This window comes from Pinus tabuliformis, chromosome X, assembly GCF_031772625.1.
Source record: "Pinus tabuliformis cultivar Carrire ecotype Pingquan chromosome X, CPIR1, whole genome shotgun sequence".
Classification (NCBI taxonomy): Eukaryota; Viridiplantae; Streptophyta; class Pinopsida; order Pinales; family Pinaceae; genus Pinus; species Pinus tabuliformis.
This window is the reverse complement of record NC_142308.1, coordinates 362,515,516-362,534,515: the sequence shown is the minus strand read 5'-3', so window position 1 is coordinate 362,534,515 and position 19,000 is coordinate 362,515,516. Positions and strand designations below refer to the sequence as shown.

General features: G+C 39.2%; 1 protein-coding gene across 1 annotated transcript in view; it reads right to left on the bottom strand.

Moving 5' to 3' along the window:
• The window catches only part of LOC149140003 (uncharacterized), a 349,910-nt gene that overhangs the window by 233,523 nt on the left and 97,387 nt on the right, over positions 1-19,000 (bottom strand). The window contains exons 6-7 of the mRNA XM_089450875.1: positions 3,270-3,335; positions 1,821-1,930 (exon numbers count right to left, since the gene is read on the bottom strand). Coding sequence (XP_089307001.1) covers positions 1,821-1,930; positions 3,270-3,335 — 176 coding nt within the window. The remainder of the gene's footprint in view (positions 1-1,820; positions 1,931-3,269; positions 3,336-19,000) is intronic.

The window sequence follows — 19,000 nt, the reverse complement described above, 5'->3', positions numbered from 1 at the left end:
GGCTAAGATTAGATCTGGCTTGATCCATGTCTTTTGGACCATTCCAACACGGTTTTATATTAATCCACAGTAATATTTTAATTTCCCTAAGTTTAGACTTAGGGACTCCATTAAAAATATTAATTATTTTAATATCTCCTGAACGATTTTGAATCTGCCCAAACCCTTTCTAGGTATTGGAGATCTCATGTGCCCCAACCTCTCCACCAAGTTTTGTGGCTAGAGCACATCCAATGCCACCAAAAATCAACACATATACCAAAAGAGTAGTGTTCAAATGCCTCAAGCACTCTAAAATAATACCTAGGACATTGTGAAGATGTGCCTAGGGCATTGTGAGGAAGGGCGCTCCATGGTGTCTCTACACAAAACTATGTAGAATTGTCTAAGTGCTAAATATATGTCCTAAGCCCTACAACGCTAGCGAAATAGATCACCTAGGCCAAAGTGTGACAAATACGTAGGAGATCCATGTGTAGGCATACAAAAGTGTTCCTTTGAGGTATGATAAACTTTACAATGCATTAATGAAATACATTAGCATAAAAATATGTAGAATCCTCTCAAGTGCTAAATACATGTCATAAGTCCCACGGTACTAGTGAAATAGATCACCCAGGCCAAGGTGTGACAAATACACAAGGAGATCCATGCTTAGGCATAAAATAAGTATGTTTTTGAGGTGTGATAACCTTTACAATACATTAGCAATACTTTTATATGAGGTAAATCCAAAAAACCTAGGGATTCCCTAAGTCATGTGTCTTGATAGGCCCACTCCAAGACACCTGCACACCCACCTCAACCATAAATTACCTCTACGAGATGGTTAGTACAAGCGATAAGGGTAAGGACCATCTTGAATTGGGAAAAAAAGATGGGCCATGACAAACCACAAGGACCTATAAAAACCACCTAGATGAAGAAAATACTTATACATAAATAACTAGGTATCGTCTACAACAATACATAAGATAAAATGGTCACACTTTTGGTTGATCCTTATACATAATACAAATCATCAAAATGACACTAAAATTAACACACAACTAACCACGAAACTCTGGGATCTAACATCATCTCAAAATAGCCATGAGAATTGCTCATATGTTGGAACATATCTAATGAAAAAATGAGGTAATCTAAAGTCAAATTGAGGGGTAACAATATCGACCAATTATGTGTATGTTTATTTACATAGAACCCAATGGGAAAGCATAGGATGAATAGTCATCCACAGGCTATGCTACAACTATTATAGATTACTTTTTGCCAATTAAATTCACATTTCCTGTATAGCCCTCTAGAAAACCTTCAATCATAATTGGAAAATTGAACAAACAAAAATTTCATTAAGGGTAGTAATTTGACCATATATTATTATGTCTCACTTCAAATAACCTCAAAATTTGTCTTGGTGAGAAAATTAAAAGTCTTTTGAATTTTGCATTAGTGGAATGCTAAATAATCTCCTCTTATCACTATGCCCATGCCTTTCTTAAGGTAGGTTATAGCCTTTTATAATCTTATAACAAACAATTTGAATGGTCATTACATTTAAATTTTAATAATAACAATATGCTTTTGATATCATTAGCATCAACTAAATGAATCATAACTTTTAACTTTATGATAACGCAAGTGTTAAAACTATGAAATGTGCATTACAAGATGGTATCCAACAAACTGTAATCACCAAATGGTACACGTAATAATTAAAGAGGAGACAAACCATAATCCATTCAAACTAAGTGTTTTTCTAATTATGAAATTGAATAAGAGAACAATATAAGATAGATAAATGATATATGAAAACTAACCCATCAAGGCGATATCTCTCAAAAATATTAATCATATGGGGGGATGTGTAAAGGCCAGTTCGAAAGCCACATTTCCGCAATATGCTTTCCACAAACGTGCATGTAGAACCCTAAAATCAAAATATGCACATTAGTAATAATTCCAAAATTGTATGCCCTTATTGTTGAAAACCTATCACTTGAAACAAGCATAAATGATGGGAGTGATCAACTATAGCTAAACGAATCACACAAAAACATATAATCGTGGCCATAATACTTAAACAAAAGCTTACTATGAACCTTCATTTATATGTCCATGATGCTTGTGCATTTCTATCTTGGATCATAGTGTTGCATAGAATTGAACCCCTAATGTGCTTATTGCACAAAAAGCTAGAACAAAACCTAGAAATGTCATATCATTGTGATCACAAATTGAGAGACTCTTGCATATGTTTATGCTTCTCATATTTATGACAGAATCTATTTGCTTCTATCTTGGTTGAAATCAACCTAAGCAATTTCAACTGCTAAAATATCTTAATTACTATTACCACCTAATCTAACTGGAAAATCCCAATTCATGGGTGACAACTTCCCCTTCACTTTTGGCCAGCTCTCAAGAGGCCAAGGGGGCTATTCCTTTGATACAATAATAGGAGAGCCTATGTAAATCGTAAGTACGATTTGGACAAGAAAAGCAAAGATTTATTTCAATATCAAACCAACTGAATACCACAAAAGGTATAACATAAAAAAAAAAATGCAAAATATTCCAACAACTTAGTGACATAATGTTTTAAGATAGATCTTCGAGAGAACAAGCATAAATCACCACAATTCACTTATGCTTGGATGGATTAAATCTCAAATCTCATTTATTATGTACGCAAGAGTATTTCAAATTTATAAATTATTGATTACAATCACAAGTCAATGATAAGACCTTAAAGATGTAGCATAAAAACAATTTAGTGAATGTAACTTCCAATAGATCCAAATTGTCTTTCAAAGAATAACCTCAAGTTAAAGATAAGCACAAGAGATTTAATCTTGGTCCTAGAACAAAATTGACCTTAGATAGTGTGATGTTAAGACTCGAGCAATCCAATTAGTACTAAAGCAAGGACAAGTTTGTGGTGTAACTAGGCTTGTCTTATATTACCAAATCTGTTTTATGTAATTAAGCATACAATTTCCGTATTTTTTACTAGAGATAAATTTTGCAATAAGTTTCTATACATATTACAGACCCTCAGTGATATATTCCCAAAAACAAAATTTGCAATATTGAAACTTATCTAGATGCTTCTACAATCAGAATTGGAATAGTTGAAAGCGCTAAACTGACAACCACATAAACCTATTGTAAACAAAAACAAACTTAAACTTTGAATGTCTTCTTTGCTCTTTGCATCTGAAGCACCATTCAATAGAATAGAAACAACTAAAGATAAACAGAATTACCTTCCCTTTCGTTCCAGAAACATGGATAACTTTCAGTTGGGACAGAGATTCCTCCAAGTCTAGCATCTACAAAAACGAAAATAATGAATTAACATTAGTCCACTGTGATCTACAGTATGGATGATGCTGACTTACATCCATGGCATTATTAGATAAAATGAAAAGGTCTGTTTCCTGACTGCAAAATGCATATGATAAGAAGAGAGTGATAATGGAAATCAATGACTCTAGGACACATAATGTGAATCCTGGAACATATTTTTTTTTGGATGTTGCCATGCTCCCACCCTCCAATGTACAGGTGAGAATGAGATCTCTAGTACCTTGCCAGCCCCAATCAACAATTAGCTCATGAAGAGCCCATATCAACAATTGGCTCATCAAGAGCAAACACGTCACAAGTAGGATTTAAGTGCAAGTGGGCAGGACAACAACTTCCCCTCTCTACCACTCAAGTTCAAGCTAGATCCAATTGAAGAATCATGAAACACATATCTGCAGAAACCTGAGACATTTCCAAGTTAATCAAGGCCAAATTCCCTCTGTTGGATAAATCAACCATTGGAAGGACACATAAGCAAAAGTCACTGGGGGAAATGCTGTAACTGATGAGAGCAGTTGGGTCCCCTTTTGCATTGTTTGGGCACTCAATTAGGAAATGTATGTTATGCAGTTATTAAAGAATTTAATATCAACCTTGGTTGAGAACACTGTGATAAACTTGGTCCAAATCTCTTATTTACTGTGTTTTTTCGTTATGAGTGAAATTCTATATTTTCAGCTGTGTTTAAGGGGCATTAAGGAGTTCCATGAATGGTGACAAGTTACAACTGGGAATAATGCAACATATGAATATGTAATGAATTAGACTGAAATTAGAAAGTCATGTAACCAAATAATGAACTGCTTCTTGTCAATCTGTATTTATTTTGTGTCAAAGAAGAAGACAGCCCTCCACAAGTTTTCTCTGTATTGGATCCTGAAAATAGGCTGAATATTTCTAGCACATTTATGCATTTGGAAGCTCCATCTTTTCCTCTTCGACACGTACAAGCTATAATCTGTAAAGAATCCGACTGCAGAAAAAATTCTCAATATTGGAATGCACACATGGACCTCTTTGGCATTCAAAGGAATTGAAGTATTGAGCAAGTTGAATGATAATATTTCCATGAAAGTTGATTATGCTAGTCTTAAGATGATTCCATTCATTTTCAAATCCTGTATATTTTTGGTTCTGGCTTGATCATCCCGAATGTCACTCTAAATTATGGCATCAGAAGCTTCAAGCAACTAACATTCAGTTTTATTCTCATCGTTGTCTTCTTATAAATCAGGTTGTTGGTCTACCAAGACTTTGACATTATACATGGTAAACTACAGTAACCTTGAGAACAAATTGATGACTTATATTTCTTTAGATTTGCCCAGGTAGACTTCAGGGTTAACAAACTAGCACTCATGCCAAGTTGCAATGGCAATTCAAGAAGCAAGCAATTCTAAAAAGTAATTACTACAATGTTCTGTAAGTAGGTAAAATGAACCAAATAACTGTGTTTCCTGTAAGTTCTAGATATCCCTTTTTGGGAAGCAAATTCGGCAGCTTTGTCAAGAAGATGAACAAGGGATGCCAGTGGAAAAGCTGTAGCCATGAGGACTGATCACTGAATCTCAATGGACTCTTTGGTTAAACATTCAATGAAGACTTTACAAATATGGAGGATCTAGCTGTGCCCATTGCATTACCAAACTTGCAGCAGCCCTTTGAATTGGAGATAGAAGCGAGGGTCTGCTACAGGAGTGGTCTTGATGCAAGGAGGAAGGCTTGTATGCTACCATTCTGAAGTGTTTCATGGGGCGATTCTCAACTACCCTACCTATGACAAGGACCTCTATGCCCTGGTACAAGCTATCTAAAAATGGGAACACTATTTGATGGAAAAAGAGACAGTCATCGACATAGATCACTAGCCACTACAATACTTACAGGTCCAGAGTAAGTTACAACAGACCATATATTACAAGTGGATGGAGTTTTTACGGAAATTTCATGTAGTGATCAAATACAACAAGGGCAACACAAACAAGTTGGCTGACATGTTTTCAAAGCCACCCACATCAAATATTATAATTTTGGAAACTCTCATGCATATAAAGCCTTTCACCCATGATGCATACAGAGAGGCGTATATAGAGGATGGGGACTTCAAGGAGGTGTTTCAATAGTTGTAGAGCCAAATTCATGTAGACAATGGAGATAGCACAGTTGACTATCATCTCCAAAATGAGTTGCTCTACAGATTGGATAGGCTATGCATTCCTAAAGGTGAGCAACTGCAACTAATCACAGAGGCTCACACCTCCAAGATTGTAGGGCATTTTGGTGTAGGGAATATAGTTGCCAATTTGCAAAGGTATGTGTATTGGTCTAGAATGTAAGAAGATGTAGCTAGGTTCATAAGAAAATGTATGCTTTGATGTACTAGCAAGCCTAGTAACAAGAAACAAAGTCTATACCATCCCTTCCCTGTACCCACTCATCCTTGGGAAAGAATTTTCATGAAATTTATCAGAGGTTTACCAACAATTAGGAAGGGACATGATTACATATTCATGGTAGCTGACAACTTTAGCAAGATGTGCTTTCTCATGCCCTATAAAAAGATCATCAACAAGCAAGAAACAACACACATGTTCCTTGAACATATATGGGTGCACATTGGGATACCAAGAAGCATTGTTTCAGATAGGGACATTAAACGTTTCAATGCATTTTGGACTACCTTGAGGGAGAAGATGGACATGAAGAGGTCTACAACATTTCATCCAGAGACAGATGGGAAAACAAACATAGTCAATAGGATGGGTAAATAAGGATGCAAACCCATATCCACTGGGATGGGTAAATAAGGATGCAGCGCTGAAGGTAACAAAATAGTGCAAAATTAGAATTGTTATCAGTATTGATTTTATTGATGAAGTAGATCTGGATGTGGTTCCCCTTGATATATGTGGAGTCGTGTTTGGGAGTCCATACATGTACGTGCGTGATGCAATATTCATGAGGAGAGCTAACTAGTACTGGCTCATTAAGGATGGAAGATCGTTCATCATCAATGGGCACAAAGGCAAGTCGAAAATTTCACTGGTAAGTGCCAACCAAGCCAAGAAATTGATCAGTTCCAGCAAAAAGTATGTTTTGTTGTTTTCAAGAGAAAGTCAATCTGAATAGGAGTCAATAAGAGGCAAGGCATCCCTGGAGGGGTGTACTAAGAAACAAAAACAAAAATTGGAGGAGTTGTTACAAGCATATAAGGATGTGTTCCAACAGCATAAAGAGTTACCACCTAAGAGAGAAGTGAGCATGAGATCCAGCTATTGCCAGACTCCCCATTGCCAAATATTGGGTTGTACAGGCATTCTATAATAGAAGCAAGTGAGGTGAAGAAACATTTGTAGCAACTGTTGCAACAGGGTGTCATTTGACCGAGTATATCACCATGTGGGTCACCCATCATCATTGTGCTAAAGAAAGATGGGACTTGGCAGATGTGTATAGATTACAGGGCGTTGACTAAAATCACGCTCAAGAATAGATACCCGTTGCCCAGGATAAACAATCTGCTAGATCAGTTGCAGCAAGCAAAGTATTTCACCAAGCTGGACTTGAAGTCTGCATATCACCAGGTTTGAGTCAAAGAAGAAGATACATGGAAGACCTCCTTCAAAAATAGGCAAGGTTTGTATAAGTGGTTAGTTATGCCATTTGGCCTATGTAATGCACCAACTACATTTATGCAATTAATGAATGATATATTGCACCCTTTTATAGATTCATTTGTTATTTTCTATCTGGATGATATACTAGTATATAGTGTTACCTGGGAGGAGCATATTTCACATTTGACACAGGTGTTGGAAACATTGAAGAAGCACCAGTTGCTAGCAAATCTCAAGAAGTGTGAGTTTGCGCAGCAGTCTTTGGTGTATTTGGGGTATGTGATCAGTGGAGGAGAGTTGAAGATAGATCCTTCCAAGATGGAGGCCATCATGAAATGGTCGGTGCCTACTAATGTTTCTGAGGTCAAGAGTTTCATTGGGGCAGCACAGTACCTGAGGAAATTCATAGCCTCATTTTCAGTGGTAGCAGCACCGCTCCACGCCATAACAACAAGTGGCAAGATTTTCCAGTGGGGAAAAGGTCAGCAAAAGGCTTTCGAGGAGTTAAAGAAGAAGATCAGTCAAGCACCAATTCTGGCATTACCAAACTTGCAGCAGCCCTTTTAAGTGGAGACAGATGCGAGTGGGTATGCTATGGGAGTTGTCTTGATGCAAGGAGGAAGGCTTGTTTGCTACCATTTTGAAGTATTTCATGGGGCAGTTCTTAACTACCCTACCTACAATAAGGAGCTCTATGCCATGGTGCAAGTTGTGAAGAAGTGGAAGCACTATCTGATGGGAAAGGAGATAGTAATCCACATAGATCACTAGTCGTTACAATACTTGCAGGCCCAAAGTAAGCTACAACAAACCAGGCATTACAAGTGGATGGGGTTTCTACAACAGTTTCATTTGGTGATCAAGTATAAGAAGGGCAGCACAAACAAGTTGGCCGATATGCTTTCAAGGCCACCCACATCAAAGATTACAGCTTTGGGGACTCTTATGCACATGGATCCATTCACCCATTATGCATACAAAGAGGCATATTCAGAAGATGAGGACTTCAAGGAGGTGTATCAGCAATTGTAGAGTCAGAGTCATGTGCACGATGGCGACAGCACCATTGACTACCATCTCCAGGATGGGTTACTCTATAGGTTGGATAAGCTATGTGTTCCTAAAGGTGAGTGTTTGTAGCTGATTAGAGAGGATCACACCTCCAAGGTTATAGGGCACTTTGGTGTAGGGAAGACCGTGGCTAACTTGTAGAGGTATGTGTATTGGCCCAAGATGTAAGAGCAAGTAGCTAGGTTCATAAAAGGATGCATGCTTTGTTGTACCAGCAAGCCTAGCAACAAGAAATAAGGTTTATATCATCCCTTAAATGTACCTACTCGTCCTTGGGAAAGCATTTCCATGGACTTTGTGGGAGGTTTACCAACAACTAGGAAGGGACATGACTACCTGTTCATGGTAGTTGACAGGTTCAACAAGATGTGTGTTCTGATGCCCTGTAAAAAGACCATCGGCGGACAAGAAGTAGCAAACTTGTTCTTTGGACAGGTTTGGGTGCACTTTGGGATACCAAGGGGCATCATTTCAGACAGGGACAAGATTTCTTAGTGCATTTTGGACCACATTGTGGGAGAAGATGGACACAAAGTTGAAAAGATCTACAGCATTCCATCCACAGACAGATGGGTAGACAGAGGTAGTAAACAGGACTTAGGTGCAGCTTCTGAGGGGATACAACCAGAAGCATCTGAAGACCTGGGATGAAAATTTGGTATATATACAACATTCTTATAATAGAGCAGTCCACACTTCTACAAGAAAGTCCCCATTTGAGACTTGTTTTGGATATTTGCCACCTTCACCTTTGGATATTGCATATGGGCAGCAAGGATAAGTGAGGGAAGATCTTACAGGAGATGCTTTGAGGGCTGAAAAATTTATAGAGAAGATCAGATAGATCCATATACAGGTACAGGAAACACTACAGAAGTCGCGGGAGAAGTATAAGGCCAAGCATGATCAACACAGAACAGAGAAATCATTCAAGGTGGGAGACAGAGTATGGCTACAGTTGAACAAGGAGAGGTTGCAGGGGCCTGGTAAGAAAATCAAGGCTCTAAGGTATGGTCCCTTTGAGATACTGGAAACGTGGGTGATAATGCCTATCGACTCAATTTACCACCATATATGCGCATTTACTCAGTTGTGAATGTAGAGAATTTGAAAATTTGGTGCCCTTGCACCATAGCTTTGCCACCAAATATCTACAACAAAATAATGAAATAAAAAATTCAAAAACTTAAAACATAATTAAACTTTCAAATAAAAGTTACATAATTGAATTTAAAAAAATAGAATTATAAGTAAGGAAATTCTAAATTGAAAATTCTAATTCCTAATGAGTGATGACTTGTCACTTACATGGAATGAAGAGGGTCCTTTCCCTAATAGCATCATCAAAGCCAAATAGGCCAACACAATCCTGATAATACTGTATTTCGCGATTGATTTTGCTACGAAGCTCAGGATCAGGTACCATCCTCTGAATACAGGAATGGAGCCCTTCCATCACCTCGCCATCAAAATCAAAGCCGCATTTGTATGAAAATGCGGGGTTGAGGAAGAGTGTTGCTGCATGAATAGGTCGATGAAGCAACTGTCCACCGACTATCAATCACATCCCATAACATCATCTGCTTATCAAGGCCAACAGAACCCTTGTCTGCATAATAAGAATGAATGGCCTCCTTGGCCCTATCCATGCCCTCATACAAATAAGCCATTGCAGGCTTCTCTCCATCTACCAATCTGAGAATCTTTACTATAGGTTCACTAACTGAGCATGCTTCTTCTACTCCACGCCAAAACGTCTCAAAGTACACCATTTTTGCAATGGCTTTCCCGTCCTGTCTCCTGTTGTATCTACAATTACACCAGTCATCAGACACAAACATTTGCTTCAACTCGAACTGACATCGAAGCAAAGACTGAAGAGTAATAAAGTTTGTGGCAAAACGTGTGATCGCAGGACGCCGCAACTCCTTGTTTCTAGTGAACCTCCTCATGAGGCTAAGAACAAAAGCATGGTTATAAATAAACTTGGGGACGCTCCTAGCCATATCAACCGCCTCCTTGATGAAGGAGAGTTTCCCCATATCCTCAAGCAACAAATCGAGACAATGTGCTGCACACGGAGTCCAGAACAATGTGCGATGCCTCTCCATAAGCATCTTGCCAGCAGACACATAATTAGCTGCATTGTCTGTTATGACTTGCACCACATTCTGCACACCAATCTCCCGAATGAACCCATCTAACAACTCACATATCATTGTTGCATCTTTGATATGTTATGATGCATCCAACAATTTAATAAACATGGTACCTTTAGGACAATGCACCAAGAAATTTAGAAGGGTCCTACCCTTCCTATCTGTCCAACCATCAGACATCACTGTGCATCCAGTAACTTCCCATGTTTTTTTCAACTCCGCCAATCTAGAGTTGATGTCCTGCTTTTCTGCTTGAAGAATTGGCCCTCACAACTCCTCATATGTAGCACTTTTGTACCCTGGGCCCACAACAGCAATAGCATCACACATTGGCTGCCAAAATGGATTGGTTTTGGTGATGCTCAGAGGTAAGTCGCTCCAGAAAATACACCTCCCCATGACTCTATCTGCTTCTTGCTTCTCCTTTTTTTTAACAAGCGATTTTATGCCAGGTTGTGATCCATGTCCTGTTCGTGGAACAAAAAATGATGACCTCGCACTAGCAGTAGCAGGTCATGATGTGCCAGCTATGGAGCCCCCCCCCCACCACCCTGAACATCAAAATTAGGAGAAGATATCCCGAAAGATCTACCTGCACGTTCAGCCTTGTTTCTTTCTGTCTCTTCCTTCTTTTTTGTATAAGCTCCGGACTAGAAACTATACAAATCCCAACATCATGTCCACTGAGTCTAGCTAGATGGTATTTTAGTCATGTAACCCCTCCTGTCATCCTGGTCCCACACAATTTGCATGTAAGATATGCCCGATTTGTCCCACCATCAGGGTTCCCATACTCCCAAAATGGGTCCAAGGCTTTTGGCATATTTGAATTTTGTAGTGGGCTAACTCAAACCTAGGGCACCAAAAAAAAATTGGAATTAATAACTTAATAAGTAATAACTACATCATTTTACAAAATATTTTTTTGCTACATTATTTGCAATTTTGCAATGTGAATTCAATGGAAAACCATAAATGTAAATAAGAGGGTGGTGTATTTGAAAGTTTAAAAAAAAATGGAGTTTGCTCTCCAAATATGGAGAAAAGTTAAAACTTAAAACCCTTGCATTTGCTCATGGGCATGAAAATCTTTTCAAATGGAAAAAAAAACAAGCAAAATGATTGTAGGCAAATAGGCAAGCAAGAACAATCCTAAAACTAACAAAAAATTCATTAACATAGGGGTTTATTTGAACATACTTTTTAATGGAAGAAATGAAATTGTCTCACTGTTCTTCAAGCTTAGATCAACAAAATCTTCATTGTTGGTGGCAATAATAGCTATTCAACGCTCAAACCCTCCTTGGCAGCAAGCACATAGCTCTCCCCTTCCTTCTCCAGCAATCAAAAATGAAAATGATTGAAAAAAAACAAAATCGGACTTTTATAGCCGCGCAGAATTTTTTGACTGTCGCTGGGCGATTTTTTGCATCGTCACGTGATATTTTGCCGATATATTGCCGATATCTCATAAATATCGCGATATTTTCAGGAGCCAAAAATATCACGATATTTTCTCGGCGATATTTCAGCTCACCGAAAATAACGCGATATTGACGAAAATCACCGATATTTCGGCGATATTATATACACTGGATCATTATATTGTTTTTCATCTATCTCGATGCATTTGGAGTGGAAAAAGTGGAGGAATCAGCTCACAGGACCATTTTTACCAATAGGACCCAGTTTGGCAAAACGGGGTCTAAAACCTTTTGGGAGTGTTTTGAGGCATCAAACGACAATTTTTGGGGGTAAAACATTATCGGTTCAGCACAAAACCTTTTCATCTTATTCTACACAGAGACCTTTCCAACGGCGCAAGAAGCGCATCAATCGAAGTCTATATGCAAAAGTTATGGCACTTAGAAGTTGATCTTCCTGTTTTCACACCTATAGTTCAGGAGGATGTCACGTCAGCCCCCACTATTCATGGAAAAGGGGCTACCCATGTGTTTGTTATGTAAAAGACTCTAGAAGAGTCCATTTTGTAACTTTAGTTAAGAGTTGATGTAGTCAAACTTAACCATTAGTAGGCTATCGGGTTTTTTATAACCATGCCACTAGGAGGAAGAGGCATTTGATTCTTTCGAGAGCATTTTGTTCCATAGCTGAGCAAAGATAGCCAAGAGAGATAGGAGGTAGAGCACACAGAGAGAATTTGTGCTCTATAGCATCCCATGGGCCACAGGCATTACTTCTTTGTACCTGCAGTCATATTTCCAGACAAAGAAAGAGAGCGAAGCGGTCTCACCTTCCAGCTAGGTTTTTCTCCCAAAAGGGTTTCCCATAGAGCACATCTTGTGTCTTATGTATGTGTGAGTTTATTTTTTCATTCTCTACTTTTCTGCATAATTTATATTCACATGCATGCACTAATTACAGTTAAATCTACAGATTTTAAAGTTTAATAAACTATGATAGTGTAAAATTTCAGTATTTTTAATATATTAATATCAGATTTGTTGTGATGAACTGTTCAGTGGAATATCCACTGCAGTTTACAAATCATTCCAACAGTTGAATCTCAAGTTTTGCCAAGCCCTAGCTCAACTACCATTCTCCCTAGTTTTCCTTTGGTTAATAGCTTCATTAAGGATCATTGCATTTAAATATCAAGTCAAATCTAATCTCTTTGATCCTTTTCTTCTCCCTCACTTGGTCAAGACCTTTTGTTTGAAGTTTCACCCTAAATCCTTGACCTCGTTTGGGTCTACTAGGGTTTCTTTGTGGTCCCACAACCTTGTCACTCCAATTTCACAAGGATTGCTTAGAAAACCCTATTCTCTTAGGATTCTTAGGTCTAAGGCACTTTATATCAAGAAATACTCCTCAACCCTAGGTCTAGGTTTTCCTTTAGCCCCTCTTGGAGAGCCACACATCTTGCTTCTAAAGTAAGCAACCCTTATCATCCAAGTCTCTCCTTTGAATAGGCTCTTGAAATCACTACCTTCATATCATTGACATATCATTCTTAGTGATTTCCCTCATACTAGGACTCCTCCCATCAGTGAAAGTCCGTAAAGAGCATGGAGATTTAGCAGAGGTGACAGTGTGTTATTGCTCCATTGTTGTCACTTGACCTAGGAGTTGCTCTATAAGAACCCCTCCTAAGACCCCTACTAGATTGAGCGGTAACAGGTTACATATGGAGCAAATACTTCAAATCACTTGCACGAAAAGCACACACAAAAACAATGAATCCCTCATACAATCAAGCCCAAAGAATCGCAATAAAGAAACCCACGAAACCCTCAAACACTCATGACTGCTCCTCAGATCCGAAAATTACCGAGAATGAGATGTGAATTACTTCATGGCTTCAATGAGATCAATCCCCTGTGTTTATAGAAAAGATTAGACTCCAATGAATCGCAATAGAGAAACCCACAAAACCCTCAAATATTCAAGAATGCTCCTCAAATCTGAAAATTACAGAGAATGAGATGTGAATTACTTCATGGCTTCAATGAGATCGACCCCTGTATTTATAGTGAAGATTAGGCCTTTAGGGGGGGCGACTTATGTGAAAATTCCTAAACCGAAATCCCTACTACAGTAAACTGATGTTACTTCTCCTCCTTGTTTAATCCATGCAAGTTATTTACGATGTTCTATTGTAAATATCGAAGTAAATACAACTACAGCCTTCACTTAATTAAATTATATGTGGAAACAAGAAACTAAACAAGAAATAGATATAACACAATGACACCATTATTTTTGGACAAAAGTCACCGGAAAAACCCAATGCGGGAAAACCGATGCAGCAACTCTGATGGTTTTTATTATTATGCAGTGATAAATCTAAGTACAATTCATTGGAAGTCCAACCGGCTATCCGATACAGAAAGAAACTGGACAAAACAATTAGTGAGATGATCTCACCCTATCACTAGAAGAATCTAACCCTGATCTCGCTGGAAGGAGGGTCTGCGTCCCTTCTATGTCAGCGTCTATGCAGATCTGCGTCAACCCTACTCAATCTCTGCATCACCTTTGCTAGGGACTGCGGTGCTCTTCCTCTGGATACTCTACTGCCTAGAAACTTCGATTTTCAGCCTCTCAGTCTCACACCCCAGCTCCCGGCTTCTGAAACTCAATTCCTCAGCAAGAATTCAATCTCCCTCTAAGCTCTGCACTACCACGGCGTCAGCTCTGTGTCAGCCTCTCTCTAGATGCTGTTCTTCCTTCTCTGCCTTGTAGTCTCCGGCCCACGAAAACTTCCCTCTTCGGAATACGATCTCTACCCCTCACTGCAAAATATCACTTTGAAATTCTCTATGGCAGTTGCTCTGCTTCAGACAATCGATCTTCTGATCTTCGCTCGATGTGTTCTCCAAGTGCCCATCAAGCCTTCTCTTATAACCCTCTCGTTGATCAATCAACGGTCTAGATTAGATTCTTATCAATGGCTAGGATCATATTGACTTGATCTCTGCCTTCTTCTAGAAGTTTCACCCACAATTTAGATTAATACCCATTAATTATTTTAATTTCCTAAGTTTAGACTTAGGGACCCATTAAAAATAAGTAGTTATTTTAATAAAATTGTCTCCCGGTGGAATTTCCCAAAACGATTTTTGGGTATTGGATAATGCATGTGTCTAAGCCTCCTTGCAAATTTTGAGACTTAAAGCACATCTGATGCTATCAAAAATCAACACTCCCTCTTAGCGAAGAATGTGCTCCAGAAATGCAACTTGTTGAAGCATCACCATGTTCTGTAACGTCTCCTTTTGCGCTGCTGATGTTTGACATCCTGTCCACAAACTTCTGCGCAAATGTTGCATTTGTACTGATGTTGACCCTGCCACTGTCAACACTGCATCCATATTGCAACTACCTCTCAATTCTACATCCGTGTTGTTGTTGATAATATTGCCAAAAATATAGCGATATTTCCAAAATATCGCCGATATTTCGGCAAAATATCGAGCGACGATTGAAAAAATCGCCCAGAGACAGTAAAAAAAATTTGCGCCGCTTATAAAAGTCCGATTTTGGTTTTTTTTCAATCATTTTCATTTCTGATTGCTGGAGAAGGAAGGGGAGAGCTATGTGCTTGTTGCCAATGAGGGTTTGAGCGTTGCATAGCTATTATCGCCACCAACAATGAAGATTTCGTTGATCGAAGCTTGAAGAACAGTGAGACAATTTCATTTCTTCCATTAACAGGTATGTTCAAATAAACCCCTATGTTAATGAATTTTTTGTTAGTTTTAGGATTGTTCTTGCTTGCCTATTTGCCTACAATCATTTTGCTTGTTTTTTTTTTCCATTTGAAAAGATTTTCATGCGCATGAGCAAATGCAAGGGTTTTAACTTTTTAACTTTTCTCCATATTTGGAGAGCAAACTCCATTTTTTTTTAAACTTTCAAATACACCCTCTTATTGTCATTTATGGTTTTCCATTGAATTCACATTGCAAAATTGCAAATAATATAGCAAAAAAATTGTTTTGTAAAATGATGTGGTTATTACTTATTAAGTTATTAATTCCAATTTTTTTTGGTGCCCTAGGTTTGAGTTAGCCCACTACAAAATACAAATATGCCAAAAGCCTTGGACCCATTTTGGGAGTATGGGAACCCTGATGGTGGGACAAATCGTGCATATCTTACATGCAAATTGTGTGGGACCAGGATGACAGGTGGGTTTACACGACTGAAATACCATCTGGCTAGACTCAGTGGACATGATGTTAGGATTTGTACAGTTTCTATTCCGGAGCTTGTACAAAAAGCTCTTGAGGCAATTGATGAAAAAGACAGAAAGAAGGAAGAGATAGAAAGAAACAAGGTTGAATGTGCAGGTAGATATTTCGGGATATCTTCTCCTGATTTTGATGTTGAAGGTAGTGGGAGGGGCTCCACAGCTGGCACATCATCACCTGCTACTGCTAGTGCGAAGTCATCATTTTTTGTTCCACGAACAGGATATGGATCACAACCTGGCATAAAATCGCTTGTTAAAAAAAAGGAGAAGCAAGAAGCAGATAGTCATGGGGAGCTGTATTTTCTGAAGCAACTTACCTCTCAACATCACCAAAACCAATCCCTTTTGGCAGCCAATGTGTGATGCTATTGTTGTTGTGGGCCCAGGGTACAAAAGTGCTACATATGAGGAGTTGCGAGGGCCAATTCTTCAAGCAGAAAAGCAGGACGTTAACTCTAGATTGGCGGATTTGAAAAAGACATGGGAATTTACTGGATGCACAGTGATGTCTGATGGTTGGACAAATAGGAAGGGTAGGACCCTTCTAAATTTCTTGGTACTTTGTCCTAAAGGTACCATGTTTATTAAATCATTGGATGCATCAGAACATATCAAAGATGCAGCAACGCTATGTGAGTTGTTAGATGGGTTCATTCAGGAGATTGGTGTGCAGAATGTGGTGCAAGTCATAACAGACAATGCAGTTAATTATGTGTCTGCCGGCAAGATGCTTATGGAGAGGCATCGCACATTGTTCTGGACTCCATGTGCAGCACATTGTCTCGATTTGTTGCTTGAGGATATGGGGAAACTCTCCTTCATCAAGGAGGCAGTTGATATGTCTAGGAGCATGCCCAAGCTTATTTATAACCATGCTTTTGTTCTTAGCCTCATGAGGAGCTTCACTAGAAACAAGGAGTTGCAGCGTCCTGCGATCACACATTTTACCACAAACTTTATTACTATTCAGTCTTTGCTTCAATGTCAATTCGAGTTGAAGCAAATGTTTGTGTCTGATGACTGACGTAATTGTAGATACAGCAGGAGACAGGACGGGAAAGCCATTGCAAAAATGGTGTACTCTGAGATGTTTTGGCGTGGAGTAGAAGAAGCATGCTTAGTTAGTGAACCTATAGTAAAGGTTCTCATATTGGTAGATGGGGAGAAGCCTGCAATGGCTTATTTGTATGAGGGCATGGATAGGGCCAAGGAGGCCATTCGTTCTTATTATGCAGATAAGGGTTCTGTTGGCCTTAATAGGCAGATGATGTTATGGGATGTGATTGATAGTCAGTGGACAGGGATGCTTCATCGACCCATTCATGCAGCAGCACTCTTCCTCAACCCCGCATTTTCATACAAATGCGGCTTTGATTTTGATGGCGAGGTGATGGAAGGGCTCCATTCCTATATTCAGAGGATGGTACCTGATCCTGAGCTTCGTAGCAAAATCAATCGCGAGATATAGTATTATCGGGATTGTGTTGGCTTGTTTGGCTTTGATGATGCTTTTAGGGAAAGGACCCTCTTCATGCCACGTAAGTGACAAGTCATCACTTATTAGAAATTAGAATTTTCAATTTAGAATTTCCTTACTTATAATTCTATTTTTTTTAAATTCAATTATGTAACTTGTATTTGAAAGTTTAATTATGTTTTAAGTTTTTGAATTTTTTATTTCATTATTTTGTTGTAGATATTTGGTGGCAAAGCTATGGTGCAAAGGCACCAAATTTGCAAAAATTGGCCATACGAATCTTGAGTCAAACATGTAGCTCTTTTCTGGACCCTCGCCGATATTTTGCCGATACTGATATTTTCAACACTGGTTGGCACTGCCACTGCCAACTATATCTGCATTGCAACCTTCTCCAATTGTTGTTGCTACTGCATCAACAACGCAAAAGAATCCCAAATTATTGAACTAGTGTTCAGTACGATGCATCTCACTGCTAGAGTTTGACTGTTGGTAGTCTCTACACTAATCCTCTAAAGCCTCTGCACTGTTGTTGACCTCTGCTCTGTGCCATCTGCACTGCTGCCAACTCTGCTCTACACTGCTAAGTCTCTGGCACTACTAGCCACTACAATTGTCACTCTGGCGCTCCTCCACGCCAACTGACACTGGCCCATCCTGCTACTTTTGATCTAGGCTCTCATAGCAAGGAATTGATCCAAGAGGTGGGCTCCTCAAGCATCCTGCCCAATTTGTAGCTCTCTGAGGCTACAACTCCATATCGCCCCACCTCACCCTTGGAGGTATGGCTGCCAACATGGCGAAATATGATATACTCATACTGCGGCTACTATTGCTCTGCTGATGCTTCTGCACTATTGCTGCAACTACTGCAATAATGAGTCTGATCTCCCCAGATCCAAAAGTACTAGCCTCCATAAGGTTGCTCCCTTTGAAACTAGACTCCATCTGAGCCTTGATCTCCTTATGGGAAATATCTCAACTCCCTCCTGGCAACTCACACAGTCCTCCTGCACTGAAAACTGGATTGCGAAGCTCTACGCTAGGAATCTCCTGGCTGGAACTACACCTGCATCCTGCAACTGGGCAATTCACATTATCTGTGTCACTGCAACTGCCTTCCGGAAATTGGCTGCAACTAGTTATGCAACTATCATTTGAATGACTAACTACATCTGTTGACACTGTGATCCTCCTGCTTTTGATTATGTTGGGCTCCTATAGCAAGGATACTGATCCATGTGAGAAATCTGCAGCAACTGGATCTAATTTGTTGCTCTTCCATGGATTATGCCCATCCGTGGCCATCTTAGCAAAAATGTTGAATTGCCTCCTCTCTCCTCTCCGCAGCACTAGACTGGCCTACACACTCCCTTCTAGAGCTTGTAGATCTACCCCTTTGTTGTTGCTCAGCTAGTGAGAATTCGGACTCCTTCGCTAGAAGTCCTCTGAGGAAGAATTCCCTCAACCATGTCTCTCTCTTCCCTCTGACGTCTTTCTGCAGCAACTCCCTGCAGAAAACTACATCCCACCAGAAAAATAAATAAAAAAATAAAAAACAAAAAAACAAAAAACAAAAAACAAA